Below are 16,253 nucleotides of genomic sequence, written 5' to 3'. Positions count from 1 at the left end.
TTTGGAACGAATTTGGCAATTAAAAATAAAAATAATATCCGTTAAAATTTCTGTTAAAGTCTTAAAAATACGACGACGACATGGACCTGCATAGGCAACTTTTGCCATAAACCATTACAATATTCAATTGCGAAACTTGAAAAAAATCATAAAAAAAGCGAATATCGGGAGGTACCGTTACATGGGAGCTATACGAAGACGTGGACCTGCATGGACAATTCTTTGTCATAGGCTGTAGTATCGATTACGAACTTCAAATACCAAATTTCCGGTGAATAATGTCGCTAAAATTATCAAAATACCGAATATTGGGAGGTGCCGTTATATGGGGGCTATACGAAGGCTTGGACCTGCGTGGTCCAAGTTTCTGTCATAGTCTGTAGTATCTATGTCGTTTTCTGTCATAGTCTGTAGTATCCATTAAGAACTTCAAATATCAAATTTGAAACATTTCAGGTAAATAATGTCGCTTAATTCACCAAAATATCGAATATCGGGAGGTACCGTTATATGGGGATATACGAAGACGTGGACCTTCTCTGGACCTACATCACCCATTTTCAATACCAAAAGTCCTGCAGACATAATACACATTTGAGTTAAATTTTATCAACCTACTTCATTTCGTTCGGAAGTTAGAGTGATTTCCACAGACGGACGGACATCGCCAAATCGACATAGAATGACAAACTTAATATGCCCTACATATTATGATGGAGGGTATAAAAAGATGGAAACATAATCGTCTCCTATAAAGGTCTCATAGGCAGTTACTCTATTGGTATTCTATGCAACCTCCCTTGGGCGAGAGAGAAAAAAGAAGAAAAAGACAATTTTTAATGCTGACACCATCTCAAAACGTCAACTTCCAAATCCTCGTGAAAAATGTACTATTTAAAATGACTTCTCGTGAAAATGACTTCTCGTAGGATTTACAACTATCACCCAAGAAGACAATATTCTCTCAGCCAGTTACTTCCTTAGTTTGCTATGCTGACGTTCCGGGGAAAAAGAACTAACATCTTAAAACTCCTATGATCGTGGATAAAAGCGAACCAACGAAAGATACTCTCTCTCTTCAAACAAATACACCTTTTATGGAGAATTTACAATCCTGCCTCAAAAAGGCAACGTTCTTTTTAATTCATCGCCATCATATGCAAGGATAATTACGCCAGATGATAGTCTTAAGTAACTTCAGGACAGGGTTAATTTATATGAAATTGAACAACACAACAAATAATTAGAGGAAAAGCTCACTAGATTATAAAAGTAGGGTTAAAAATAGAAGACAAATGTATCGGCGATTTGAGGGATAGATTGTGTAAATCTTAAAGTAACCTCAATAGAGAGGACAAATTCGCCCCTCGTCCACATTTTATACCCTACAACCACACAGGTGGTCAGGGTATTATGTCTTTGTGCATTTGTTTGTATCAAGCAAAAGGAAACGAGATAGACCCATAGTTCCTTTTGATGATCTGCATAGAATCACATTCTGAGTCGATTTATGCATGTCCGTCCGTCCGCCTGTCCATGTATTTGTGTAAGCATAGTACAGTTCGCATTTATCCATATGAAATTTTGCACAGATCATTTGTTTAGCCTAAGGACGAACCCTAATGAAATTGGGGATAATCGGTCAAAATTTAGATATAGCTCTCATATATATCTTCGTCCGATTTGCCTTTTATTGTGCACCAAAAGTGTAATATCAGCCCGAACAGTATTTAATTTTGCACAACAATCGGTTCAGATATAGCTATAGCTCCCATATAAATTGTTCATCCGATTTGATGTTAAAATCCTAAAATCATCAAAATACTGTATATAGAGAGGTACCGTTATATCGGAGCTATACGAAAACCCTGACATGTATAGAAAATTTTTTTTCATAGGCTGTAGCATCCATTACCAACTTCAAATACGACATCTCAAACAATATCGGTGAGTATTGTACCTAAAATCAAAATACCGAATATATGGAGGCACTGATATATGGGGCCTATATGAAGACGTGGACCTGCACGGAAACTTTTCTGTCTTAGGCTGTAGTACCCATATTGAACTTCAAATATCAAATTTGAAACAATTCCGGTGATTAATGTCGCTAAAATCATCAAAATACCGAATATCGGGAGGTACCGTTTTATGGGGGCTATATGAAAACGAGGACCTGCACAGACAATTTTCTATCTTAGGCTGTAGTATCCATTACAAACTTCAAATACTAAATTTGAAACAATTCCGGTGAATAATCGGGAGGTACCGTTATATGGGGGCTATATGAAAGTGAGGACCTACATGGGCCATTTACGAACTTAACCTGTCTAGAGGCAAAATAACCATGTGCGCAAAATTTTAGCCTTCTACCTCAAAACAGGCAGACAGACAGACGGACAGATAGACAGACAGGCGGACACCGCTAAATCGACTTAGAATTTTACGTTGATCAAGAATAAATATAAACTTTTTGGGTCTGACATGAGTATTTCGAGGAGTTACAAACGGAATGAAAAATTTAATATACCCTCCAAAGCATGGTGAAGGGTATAAAAAAGGTTTGACTGCAGAAGACAAAGAATTATAGGTGAATACTAAAATCCAAATACGCTAGGATCTGAAACTAAAAATTTTACAAACTAGGTCTGAAATTAAGGAACACGTGGGGATTAGTAAAATTTCGTAAGGCTTTCAAATACTTTAATATGTATTATTTGAAGATTTGGTCATATTTGTAGTCAAAGAAATACCCAAGCCTTAAAGTATGCTTCAAAATTTAGCCATCTCCTTAGAAATAAGATTTCAAAAGAAATTTCAAAGAATTAATTTATATAAATAAGATTTTTATAGAACTAGTTGCATTGGAAGGATGCTAAGTTGTGGATAATAAAAGAAAGAGTGTGAGAGAGAGAGGATTGTTATTATATCTTTCTCGTTCGTCTTTTCTCTTCTATGAATAAGTCAATTTCTTTTCAATGCAACTTACTTAAATCTAATATAAAATGTTGATATTTATAGTATAGATTTTTTTTGTGTATATGTGTAAAGAGTAAAATAGGTGTAATTGTGTTGGTGAAGTAAAACAAGAAGTATGTGCATAGCAACGTGAAATAAAGTGAAATTTACATAGAATTTGAGACACAAAAAGAGACGTATCACACACAGAGTGAGCATATAGAAGGACAGTGAATAGGGCTTGTGATGGAGATTGAAAATAGAATGGACAAATCGAAATCCAGCTTTTCAACAAAAGTTGAGTGTAGTGAGACAGACATGGAATTTCACAAAAACACTGGAAACCGGTGAAGGAAACATAACTTTTCTTTTGATAACGAAAATTGAAAGTGTTTCAATGATGAAATGGTTTAAATCAGGGCCAGGCAAAGAATCGCTCGGTTCTGTTCTCTCAATTTTGTTAATTTCCGGTTTCGTTGTTTCCCAATGGGTCTGATTTTGAGTGTGTAGAAAATTAAGCTCATTGAAGCCTTGTGGGGCCGTATTTGCCCGGCCCTGATTTAAATTATAACATTTTCTTGGGATTTGAGATCAAGCTGTGTTTCTTTCAAGGTTTTCCGTATGTTTCGCCAGTGAAGTCGTGATTCCTTTTCATTTGGGTGAATAATTTTGTGGTGCTGTTCTCAAATCATGATGATGTGGCTGTTGTTGTAGACGATGATGATTACCTTCAAAGTTTAACATCCTATTTTGATAGTTAAACAAATTGTTTTGTTTATAACATGGCTCGTATGTGTAGCGACAATTGTTGCCAAGATTATCCTCAAGATCATGACAAAATCTATTAACAATAACATTGGCACTCTTTGTACCACCACCACCACCTTCTGGCATGTCTTGCGTGTCACCAATGAGAACAACATCATCATTAGCAGAAGCAACGGCAACAGCAGCAGCAGCAGAAGCAACACAACGCTGATCAAGCTCATCATTTGGCTGGCGTTTGGAGCTACCGGCAGCATCCTCAGCATTTTCCGAGTTATTATGAAAATTTAAGGAGGATTTTAGGTTATTGCCATAGATGCCAGAACCAGAAGCTGGCAAAGAAGTGACAGTGGTCGTGCTGGTGTTGGCGGTGCTGATCTTTGTTGTTGCTGCTGTTATATTTATGGTGTAGGGAGAGCAGGTTGTGGTGGTTGTGCTGCTGCAAATGTTGTTGCCGTTGATGCTTGTGGTGATGGTGGTGGTGGCAATCGAATTTGTGTTATTAGTTATTGATGTTGTATCGAAAGGAGGTGCTGCAGCAACAGCAACAACAACATCATCATTATTATTATTATCACCATCTTCATGGCTAGAATGTTCATTGTGACCATCATCAACAAAGGCATATTGATCATGGCTTGAACACGTTTTTGCTGGAGTTGAGCTATCTAAACCCCTGATGATGATAGATTGTAATTGCTGATGATGTTGTTGTTCCTGTCTGGGAGACGACGAAGAGGATGTTGATTGTGGTGCTGTTGCTGGTGGTGGTGGTGGTCTTGTATCGGGTAAAACTATGCTTGTTATTTTTGTACATTGTTCTTGTTGTTGGTCTTTTTCCAGTCGTTCTGGTTGCCGCTGCCGCTGCTGCCTTTGAGATTGCCCATGAACTTGTTCACGGCTATCTTTTAGATGGTGTCCCTTGTCCCGTTCATCATCCTTCTGGACTTCTTTACTATCATCTTGATTACAATTTCTTGTTGCATGCACATGCTTTTGTTGTTGTAGTTGTTGGTTTTATTGTAGGTTTTTAATAACAATTTGTTGTTTGGAGTTATGGGGTTATTTGTATACGTTGTTGTATTTGTTGTTGTTTTGTAGTTGTTGTTGGTGTGTGTATTTAACATACGTACATATAAATAAATAATAACAATATAATGGTTTGAAAAGTTAAATGAGTGTTTTGTGGTTGGCTGAGATGAAGGGGAGGGGGATTGGGGCTGGTAAGTGTATTGGGATGTACCAGATCGAGAATATTTAAGATTTTACCAAACAAGGACTAAATATGTTTTCATTATTGGCTCAATGGGTGCATAAATAAAAATAATTTTCAATTTGGGAGTGAAGATCAGGGCAGCGCTACCGTGAGGGGATAAACAACTCAGAGCTCATGTTTATACAGATGGCAGATCTTCATTTGGCACATTAGCGCTTTGATTGAGGGTTACAATTTTGACCAAAATAATCCTCGGATTGCTCTATTTTAAGTTTACCTTTCAAAATCTCTTGATTTTTTCCTGTAACACTGTGCTACACAAACAATAAGTTCGGGGAAAATCCAGCTGATTATGAAAGTAGAGCTAAAAACAGAAGACACGTAATTTCCGTTTATAAAAATAAATCCGTTCGTAAAAATAAATCCTGTCCAAGGATGTCACACCTCATAGTCGATGCCAATGGTCGGATACCTCTCCAATTTTTTTTTATAAAAAAACCGATATTTAGTTCATCAATTTCAAGTTTTAATTTTTTACATCTCAAAAAAAAAAATTAAATAAAAAATATAAAACATTGCATACTATTTGGCGCAAATAAATATCATAAATATCGCTTATCTAGAAGTAATTCTTGATAGAAGGCTCACTGGCCGTTAGAAAATAAAGGAGATATATTAATAGGAAACGTACTAGGGGAAAATCCCTGGTATCCTTAGCTGTCACATTGACCTGCATAGGTATCAACCTGAGGTATATTGTACAGCAAACCTGAAATAAATATCGGAAGAACAGAATCCCTTAAATCGAATTTTACTGAATCAGACACCTAGACTGGCTAATATGTATATCCAGTGGAAAATGTGACGATATTTTCATCCAACACAGAACTTATACTGTCAAACATAAGAACACCCACTAGCTTTTCTGATACAGTTGAAGGTTTGAAGTAAAATAATACGTTGCAGTCGTTGGGCGCCATATGAGGGAGACCCTTTACATCCTTACTGGTGACATTGTCATGTATGCGCATGGGCGCGATATGAGAGAGGGAGACTCTTGGCACCCTTACTAGTTATATTGACCTTTATGCGCACTTACCAGAGGTATATTGTGCAGCAAATGTGAGGTCAATTTGAAAAATTACAGGTGTGAGGAGCGCAAATTTTTCCTGAACCAGGTTTGTACTAACCCAGCTTAGAGGAGGCTTGCTCTAAATAATGTGTATGTCGACAATACTCTCGCCTGGTCCGAAACTTAAAATCATCCTTACGATTTCCAGGGTGTCTATACGACGGCACCCCGGCATAGGCAACTTTTGTCATAAGTTATTACAATATTTAAATGCGAAACTTGAACAAAAATCTGTTTATAATGTAGCAGACAATTTTCTGGCATGGGCTAAGGTATCCATTACCAACTTCACATGCGAAATTTGAAACAATCCTGGTAAATAATGTCGCTAAAATCATCAAAATACAGAATATCGGGGTTTACGGTATATGGGGTCGATACGAAGACGTAGACCGGGACAGATAATTTTCTGCCTTAGGCTGTATTATCCATTTCGAACTTCAAATACCAAACAATAAAATTCCGGTGAATAATGTCGCTAAAATCATCAAAATACCGAATATCGGGAGGTACCGTTATATGGGGGCTATATGATAACTTGGAACTACATAGCCCATTTACGAACTTAACCTGCCTACTGGCAAAATAACCATGTGTGCAAAATGTCAGCCTTCTACCTCAATTTGTTCGAAAGATAGCGTGATTACAACATACAAACAGACACACAGACAGACAGACGGACATGGCTAAATCGTCTTAGAATTTTACGCTGATCAAGAATATATATACATTGTTGGGTCTGACATGAGTATTTCGAGGAGTTACAAACGGAATGACAAAATTAATATACCCTCCATTATATGGTGGAGGGTATAAAAACACCATACCGACGTTGGGCGCCATGTTTCTGTATAACATTCAACAAATTTAAGAGGAGACCCTTGACTTCCTTACTGGTTACACTAGTCTTTATAAGCATCATCCTTTATACTGACTCAGGTTAGAAAATCCATGATTTGGCTAATGTGTATGACTACTGGGGAATGTGACGATATTCTTGCCCTTTAACTTATAAACACCTTTTAGATACTTTCAGATGCAGACGAGGGCATCATAGAGACAAGAGAAAAACACCTCTCACGTTGGGCGCCATTTTCAATATTTATATCGCTAAAAATTTCACTTTCCCAGCAAAATTCGAAATAAAGAGACCTAAAATTTCTTTAAGACATATAATAATGAGTTCCATATTTTTTTTTGTTTAAGCTTTTGGAATCTGTCCAACTAAAAACTGTAGATAAATTAAAATTTGAGTCAAAATATTAGCTAGTGATAGTCCTTTAAAAAAGTATGACGTCATCTCTATTAAAAGAGTTTGAGAGATTTTGGTACATCCCAACACAGATATTAATAATTCTATTACAGGGGTATAATTTTTTGTTTCTATTTTAGAATATTTGCCAGACATACATGTCATTATCATGCAATAGGTTAGAACGTTTCGTTTCATTGTTGATTAGTTACAAATTGAGTTCTTGGTTTTATCTTTGTTTGTTCGATTTGTTGTTATTGCAATTCAATGCTTTATTCATACCCACCTCACTGTCTTGACACACAGCTCCATTTTCATCATCGTCATCATCACCATCTTTGGGATTCGATAAACCTTGAACATATTGCATATCTTTGGTTGGATCATCAGATGCCAAATGGGCACGGAATTGTTTGTTTCTGGAATATGAGAATATATATCACAAATTTTGTATTATTATATATATAAAAAAATAAATATTAGAGTTATAAATGCACTTTGTCTTTCTCTACTTTTGGAAAAAAATGAAAAATATTGTGGTTTTTGTAGAGTTGTAAATATAATTGCACCCAAGGTGGGGGTGCCACGTTATTCATAAAAGCCAGCATTAGGATTTCTTATACCGTTCTTCATTTTTAAGGTAATACCCTTATAATTGAATACTGGATTACTCAATTTCATCGAAATTCATAAAAATAAAAAATGGCTGGCTTTTTTGGGCGTCAAGGATATTATGAATTAAGTTCTTCAGTTTTACAGCATTGTTACGCAATTTTCGGGACAATAGACACCTAGGTCATTCGCTATTTCAGATGTTTTAACGGATCTACTCTACTAAAAATGAAAAGAATTGTGGCATTTTAATACCATCATAACAAATGAACAGATTGTAGCAAACATTTCCCTGCAGAGTTGTAAATATGACTAATAGTCCCACGTTGGGCGCCATATTATTCATAAGAGCTAGTTTTTGGTATTATGAAACTGTTATATTTTAAGGCAATACTAATACAATTCACTATTTAAGTGGGATTGATGAGATTTCTTTGAAATTTATAAAAACTAAAACAAGTAAAAAAGCTGTAAGTTCGGCCGGACCGAATACCTTCCACCATTTGGAACGAATTTGGAAATTGTCAAAAAAAATCCCTTAAAAGTTCTGTTAAAATCTTAAAATTGTCGGATGTAGCCGTTATATTAGGATCTATTCGACGACGTGGATCTATGTAGGCATCTTTTGTCATAATCCATTACAATATTCAAAAGCAAAACTTGACAAAAAATAGGTGAATAATGTAGCTAAAGTCATCAAAATACCGAATATCGGGAGGTACTTTTATATGAGGGCTATACGATGACGTAGACCTTCATAGACAATTTTCTGTCTTAGGCTGTAGTGTCCATTACGAACTTCAAATACCAAATTTGAAACAATTCCGGTGAATAATGTCGCTTAAATAACCAAAATACCGAAACTAGGGAGGCACCGTTACATGGAGGCTATAGGAAGAGGTAGATCTGCATAGACAATTTTCTGTCATAAACTGTAGTATCCATTACTAACTTCAAATACCAAATTTGAAACAATTCCGGTGAATAATGTCGCAAAACTCATCAAAATACCGAATATGGGGAGGTACCGTTATATGGGGGCTATACTAAAACGTGGACCATTTCAAATACCAAAATTCTTGCAGACATAATATACATTTGAGTAATTTTTTTCAACCTAATTCATTTCGGTCGGAATCTAGAGTGATTTTCACAGACGGACGGAAGGACAGAAGGACATTGCTAAATCGACATAGAATTTTATGCTCATCAGCAATATATATACATTACGGGGTCTAAAAGGTATATTTCGAGGTTTTAAAAACGGAATGAGAATCTGAATATACCCTTCATGCTATGGTAGTGGGTATAAAAATGACTGCCCCTCATTGGGCGCCAAAAAATCATAAATTATTTTTTTTTTAGATATTCTGCATTGAAATTCAATTAAAAACGGAATGGCAAACTTAATATACCCTCCATACTAAGGTGGAGGGTAAAAAAGTGACTGCCCAACATTGGGCGCCAAAAAAAACATAAATTAAATTTTTTAGATATTCTGCATTGTAACTCAATTTCTGGGACAATAAGCAAACACTTGAGTAGGAGTAGACTTCATTACATAAAATTTCTGAGAAAATTACAGGAAATATGCAAATGCTCATTCCCCCCACACAATGTATTTTTCAACGCACAATTATTGTATTCTGAATAGTAAACATGAGGGTTGGCCTCATCTCCTCATCCCAAGAAGAAGAAGCAGCGGCAGCATCATACCCAATAATTTCAATGATATTACCCCGTACAAAACAGGCAGAGACAATGTTGGACTGTATTGCATTTTTATGAGTTTCATATCCAGCATACATCTCATAATTACATGTAGGCACGATTTGTTCTTCGCTGGGAATTCTAAATAAATATTACATTGTGGCAATGCCGATGCAATGCTGAATGAGCGCGTTTTAAGTAAGGTGTGTGTAGCACTACAATTGTAATTCCAAAGCGAAAAAGTCATATTGAACTCCATGTAATCATGCCAGCCAGCCAGCCAGCCAGGTAAATGGGCCACAGCAGAATACTTTCGTCAATGCTTGATTATAGTCCTGGCGTAGCCCTTTTTCTCTTGCTTATGGAGTTTGCCTTCAACTTGTCTTGGCTGCCTGCCTTGGCATTCGTCATTCGTTGAGCTTATGTAAAACAACTGATGATTACCTTAATTCCAATTGTTGCATTTGTTGGTAATGTTTCAGCTTTTGATTGGCAGCACGTAATTTCTCTTCCAATGCAGCATTTTCAACACATTTGGTGGAATACTTTTCGGAGAATGATAGAATTTCCTGACGCAATTCCTCCAATTCTTCCCTGTAATTATGTACATACATGCATGCATGCAAAGAGGACATGAAATAAAAAAGAAAAAAAAATGGAGAAAAAAAGAACAAAAAAAGTCATCAGAATAAGAACAGTAAAAAAGGAGAATATTATTTAATGTATTAGTTATAAATCATTTGTGTGTGTGTGTGTGTGTGCATTTTTGTTGTTTCTGTAGTTATTGTAAATTTTACACATAATAAAGAAAAGAAAATTAGGGTGGTGGTAGGCTCCGTGACTTGTGCGAATGTGAGCCATTTCATGCTGAATGGATGCAAAATCTTTAAGATAATTAAATTCCGTTAGGTTCATTTGATATAGTTCTATTGCGTTATTAAACTATAATTCAACTATTTATCCATTGGGAAATTATAAGTCAAAATAAGGATGGAAAAATTGTTACCAGGGAAAAAACTCAAATTCCCCACGTTGGGTGCCATTTTCCCGCACGAAAATTATAAACGTTTTATATAGAACTTCAAATACCAAATTTGAAACAATTCCGGTGAATAATGTCGCTAAAATCATCAAAATACCGAAAATCGGTAGTTACCCTTATAATGGGGGCTATACGAAGACGTGGACCTGTCCAGGCTGTAGTATCAACCACGAACTTTAAATCCTAAGTTTGGAACAATTCCGTTGAATGATGTAGCTAAAATCATCAAAAATACCGAATATCGGGAGGTAGCGTTATATGAGGGCTATATGATGACGTGGACCTGCACAGACAATCTCCTGTTTCATGCTGTAGCATCCATTACGAATATCAAATACCAAAATTTGAAACAATTCCGGTGAATAATATCGCTTAAATCAACAAAATAGGTAGGTGTCATGAGGGACCTACATGGCCCATTTTCAATACCAAAAGTCCTGAAGACATAATATACATTTGAGTAAAATTTTTTTAATCTACTTTTATTTTATTAATCTGGGAGCTAGAGAGATTTTCACATCGACATAGAATTTTATGCGGATCAACAATATATATATACTTTGTAGGGTCTAGAATGTATATTTCGAGCTGTTACAACGGAATAACAAACTTAATATACCCTCCATACTATGGTGGAGGGTATAAAAATGTATTAAAATCCGTGCTAAGGTAACAATTCTTTGAGTCAGCAAAAGCACTAGGAAAGCATATTATCACAAATGTGTAACATTCAAGTATAACGCTGGGCGCCATTTTTATGTAGACAACACTGATTTTTCTAACAATGCAAAGAAGCAAATTTCTTATTCTAAATGGATTCGGAACAGATATAAGGTTTACAACATCCCACCCAATTTTTAAATTAATTTTTAACTTCAAAGGTTTTTTTTTTGTTTTTTGGATGAGGCAGAAATATCGATAACAACGTCTTCACTAGGAAAACAAGTTATTTGAACATTGTTGGGCGCGAAATCACCTCTCATTTAACATTAAGGGCAAAAACTGATATCAAGTATTTAGGGTCTTTTAATACAAGAATTTAAAACCATCTATCACCCCAAATGAATGGCGCTTAACGCGGGGCTCGAATATGAGACAAAGTCAGCTTCCCGCATTTCAAAGAGGAATATTTTATTAAGATCATGACATACGTCAGGTTTCCAAGGTCTCCTACTATAGACATTTCAAATCACGTAATACTCCCAACGGCGCCCAACGTGTGGCTCTCATTTAAGACAAAGTTAGATTTTTTTTATTGCAAAAAAAGAGATATTTAATTAATTACTGAAATAATAAGAGATATTCAATTAATTACTGAAATTTATACGGCGGCCAATATGGGACCTTCATAGTATGTATAGTTAATATAACAATTTCTTTGAGTCAGCGTCTTGTAATTTAAATGAAACAGGTTTTCAAGGACTCCTAATATAGAGTTTTTTAAACGCTTAATACTCCTGATGTATGACGCACAACCTGGAACTTTCATTTTAGACAAAGTCAGTTTCTTGTAATTCAAAAAGGTTTGCAGTTTCTCCTGCTATAGAAACTTTAATCACTTATCACTCCAGATGTATGGCGCCCAACGTAGGCCTTACATTTTACAAGCAATTAAGAATAGTTTTTTCTCCATTGAAAATTTTAGCTCATCATTTAAATGCAGAACGCAATTGGTTGATTTGCACTAGAAAAGAAAATGAACAGAACTATTCAGAATTGTAACTCAAATGAGAGCCCTACGTTGGGCGCCATATTGCATGCACCTTCGTTTAATTCTAAATGAGGCCGTTATGATATGTAGTTGATATTGAAGACCAGTCTAGACTATAGCTTTCAAATTATAGACCAAGCCATGAATTTAAGTACAATTCAAACGCATAAACAATTTAAAACAAAGGCTTGTATAAAGAAGGATTTTTTATGTGTTCTTGTAAAGCGAAAGAATGTACAAGTATTGGCCAGATAAAATGTAGTGCAGTCTCAGACTTATTCGTTTTAGGACATATGAAGTGAATCTTTATGTTTCATAGGTCATACAAACATTAGGGAAAAGTGGCGCCCAACATAGGCAATTGTGGCTGGCAAAATTTACTTTATTTTAGTATTTAAATTAACAAACTGTTATTGGCACAGTGACATCGAATTTATGTTAAAATGTTCTTAAACAAATCAATAAATTGTACATGAACAATTTTAGTTGAACTGGTTTAAAATGGCGCCCAATGTTAATACATGAATTGATTTATTCGAAGTGGGCAGAGTAGGAATATTGTGGCCTCAGTCTAATCCGTTTCAGGACATATATACTATTATGCGTTGTGAGTCTTCCTGTCTAATAGTTTATAAATGCAGGAGTGAAACTAAGGTCCATTTTACAAAAAATTGGCACATAATTAAATTGATTAATTATTTTCGACACATTGGCTTTAAATTATGTTCAGTGGATGTTATGTCCATTAAAATGAAATATATAAAACTTGGCAAATGAATATGGCTCAACACTCCATTTTTGTTGAATTCTGTCAAATTTATGACAAGAGTAGGTTGATGGCTCGACAATTGACAAAATTAAAGGATATTATTATATGAAGAATTAGGTCTGACGTCAATTGGGACATTTTGGCTCTGTGTTCTCAGAGTACGGTTTGTTCATGTTATGAGCAAAACGGCACCTGATGTGGAAATAAAAATAAAAATAGAAAATTCTGAATTCGAAATGGCGCCCAAAGTAGCTCACAAAGAATGTTAGAATATCTTCCTCTTATTGTCTTGTCTGCAAAGATTTATTCATGACGTCACCAAATAGCGCCCAACCAAGTAATTAATAATAAAATTTTCTAACTTGTATATATTTAAAAATAAAGGTTATATTTAAGGTAAGAACGAAATGGCGCCCAACGTAACAAAAAAAAAAAAAAAAAAAATTCCCACCTTAATTTAATTAGAGGTAAAGAATTTATTTAAGGTATTAACGAAATGGCGCCCAACGTATCAATCAAAATCTGTTGGACTACCACATATCTGTCTCTGTTTGTCTTTTATCCAAAGATTATTCATGGTGTGAACGAAATGGCTTCCAACGCAGCAATGAAAATAAAATGTTCCAACTTAAAGGGCATATCATATCATAAGATTATTGCAGATTATATCTGGCGTCAAATGGAACATTTATTCTCTCTGTTCTAAAAATACGGAATTTTCGTGGTATAGGCGAGATGGCGCCCGACGTAGAAAGAAAAATAGATGGTTCGGACTTCAAATTATTAGCAAAATGGCGCCCAACGCCAAATTAAGCTGCATATAAAGTCCTGGCAATAATAAAATAACGAAACATTATCAAATGTGGTGGGTCGAGACTAATGACTCTAAATATTAAAAAATAATTTTATTTAGAATAAATTTAAGTAATGGCGCCCAACGTAAAATAAAACATGTTTGAAGTCAGATGAACAAAGTTAGATTTTTGATACAAAAATTAGTTAGGATTTATACCAAAATTATTCAAATTTCAAAGTATAATTCACATTTTTCCCATTTATCATAAAATGGCTCATACAATGCATGCGGCACAGCACTGTTGTCTTAGGGACACCACAGTTTCTTTTGGAGAGCATATTGGGGTGGAATAAATCAGACGCCAAGGAATTACGGAAAAATAACTTAAGCTACGTTGTATGTTCTTCTTGTTTTTGACTTAGCTGGGACTATGGTATGCTATGCATGTGAGTATGAGTGTGTTTTCGGTATGCATGATGGTTAGTAGCGAGTTGAGTGAGTGTATGATAACTTAAGGTTTGAGTAAGTAAGTACAAAAATAAAGGAAAAAAACAACAAATAAATACACATGGAACATAATAATAACGCTACATACTCCTTCGCCTTGGTAGAATCCATGGTACGTTCGCCTTTTTGTTGGAACTGCTTAAGAAATTCCTGTTTAAAGCGCGCAACTTCACGTTGTACCTCACTTTGGTGTGCCTTACGCATTGCATCAAGAGCAGCTAATGTTGCCTAGAGGTGAAAATAAAGAAAAAGAAAAAAACGACAAGATATAAGACATAACATACATCTAGGAAGCAGAGCTGCAAAAAGAAACTGCAAGAGAAAAAAATCAAGGTTTCAATTCTAGCTGCTGGTGCCTAGCAGTGTGTCTGTCCAAAAATAATTCTTTCCTTCGAAAATCTTTAATGCGGCAACAAGGCAAGTAACGTAGATGAAAATAAGAAGTTGCCAAATGAAAACAACAGTGTCTGAGTAGATGATTTTCAGTCCCATAATTATATATGACATGGTTGTTATACTTATGCCTCATATGAGGCATGGATACATGTTTGTCGAGCCAGCCAACCAACCAGCCAGCCAGCAACTGTTCGTTCTTTGGTTCGTCCATTTGGATTTCATTTGTTGCTCTCCTCTCCTATGATGATCACAAATTATAACTTCGCTTTTTGTGTTGCCCTCCCCCATCCTTAACGAATGGGGACAATATTGTTTAGCTTTACATACATATGTATGTAAGCGGCGGGTGGACAGACGATGGCACCACAACCACTGCCGTATTCATAAATGTAATCTTACCTGAGTTTCTTCGGCCAAGGCTGTTTCCTTTTCGATTAGCAAACGTTCAATTTCTTGTTTATGCTTCTCTTCTAAATCATTAATAGTACGTCGATGTGACGATTCCATGGCTGACAAACCCTTTTCACAGAGTGTCTGGAAGAAAAAAAAAAAACAGCAAAGAGGAATAAGAACAGAGGCAGGAGAAAAAAATATCCAATGAATATGATTTATAAATAATGAGTGTATCAAATTCATGGAATGTGTTAAATGTCATGTTTTTGGAAAATAATTCACAAATTATGGCCAGCATTGGTATGCCATGTTTTTTTTTTTTTTTTTTTGGTCAAGGTGATGAAGATTGTGATACAGTGGCTCTTCTTTATTTTAAGGGGTCAACATGGCGCCCAACGTTAAATTAAAAAAAAAAAAACGATTTTGAAAATTGGCAGTAATTAACCTCTTATTTACACGTACATGTAACAGTCCGAAAACACCAATGCACTCTTATCTATTATACTACTTTATATAAATTTTCCGAAATTTTAACCTAATATGTAAGCAATTGCCCTTCCGGGGTGCAAAGAATGTGCCTTGTAAGAAATTTTAAAACTTTTCCTAGCATTTTCAGTACACATACCCAAACATCCTGTGTGTTATTTGTATGAAAACCATAGCTCTGACTTTTAATAAGAGGTACCCCTGAAATTTAATTCAAATGTTTATGGAAAATATTGAAAAAGTACTGAAAGTTGCAAAAAATAATGGTTTGTCTTATTACTTTATTAGAAGTAAGGGATTTATACAAGGCATGGACGAAATGGCGCCCAACATACCAATCAAAAAATGTTAATCTCTAAAAATATCTGCCTTTTGTCTTTTCCAAAAAGATTTATTCATGGCGTCTAAAAAATGGCGCCCATTGGATCAACCAAAACATAATATATTCCCATTTTAATATTATTAGAAGGACGCAGTAATCAGAAAAAATATCGCCACTGCAATATAA

The 16,253-nt window shown here is 35.4% G+C and overlaps 1 protein-coding gene across 5 annotated transcripts in view; it reads right to left on the bottom strand.

The window, feature by feature from the left end:
- Positions 1-16,253, bottom strand: part of LOC101894352 (protein outspread) — a 363,760-nt gene that overhangs the window by 6,157 nt on the left and 341,350 nt on the right. For 4 of the 5 annotated variants that reach the window (XM_059130108.1, XM_059130112.1, XM_059130110.1 and 1 more), the window contains 5 exons: positions 15,266-15,400; positions 14,559-14,698; positions 10,090-10,239; positions 7,610-7,742; positions 3,687-4,716 (listed from right to left, as the gene is read on the bottom strand). In XM_059130108.1, the coding sequence (XP_058986091.1) occupies positions 3,687-4,716; positions 7,610-7,742; positions 10,090-10,239; positions 14,559-14,698; positions 15,266-15,400 (1,588 nt within the window). The remainder of the gene's footprint in view (positions 1-3,686; positions 4,717-7,609; positions 7,743-10,089; positions 10,240-14,558; positions 14,699-15,265; positions 15,401-16,253) is intronic. The other variant, XM_059130113.1, reaches the window with a different exon arrangement.

Source organism: Musca domestica, unplaced genomic scaffold (genome assembly GCF_030504385.1).
Source record: "Musca domestica strain aabys unplaced genomic scaffold, Musca_domestica.polishedcontigs.V.1.1 7, whole genome shotgun sequence".
NCBI lineage: Eukaryota > Metazoa > Arthropoda > Insecta > Diptera > Muscidae > Musca > Musca domestica.
This window is presented reverse-complemented; position numbering and strand designations above follow the sequence as displayed.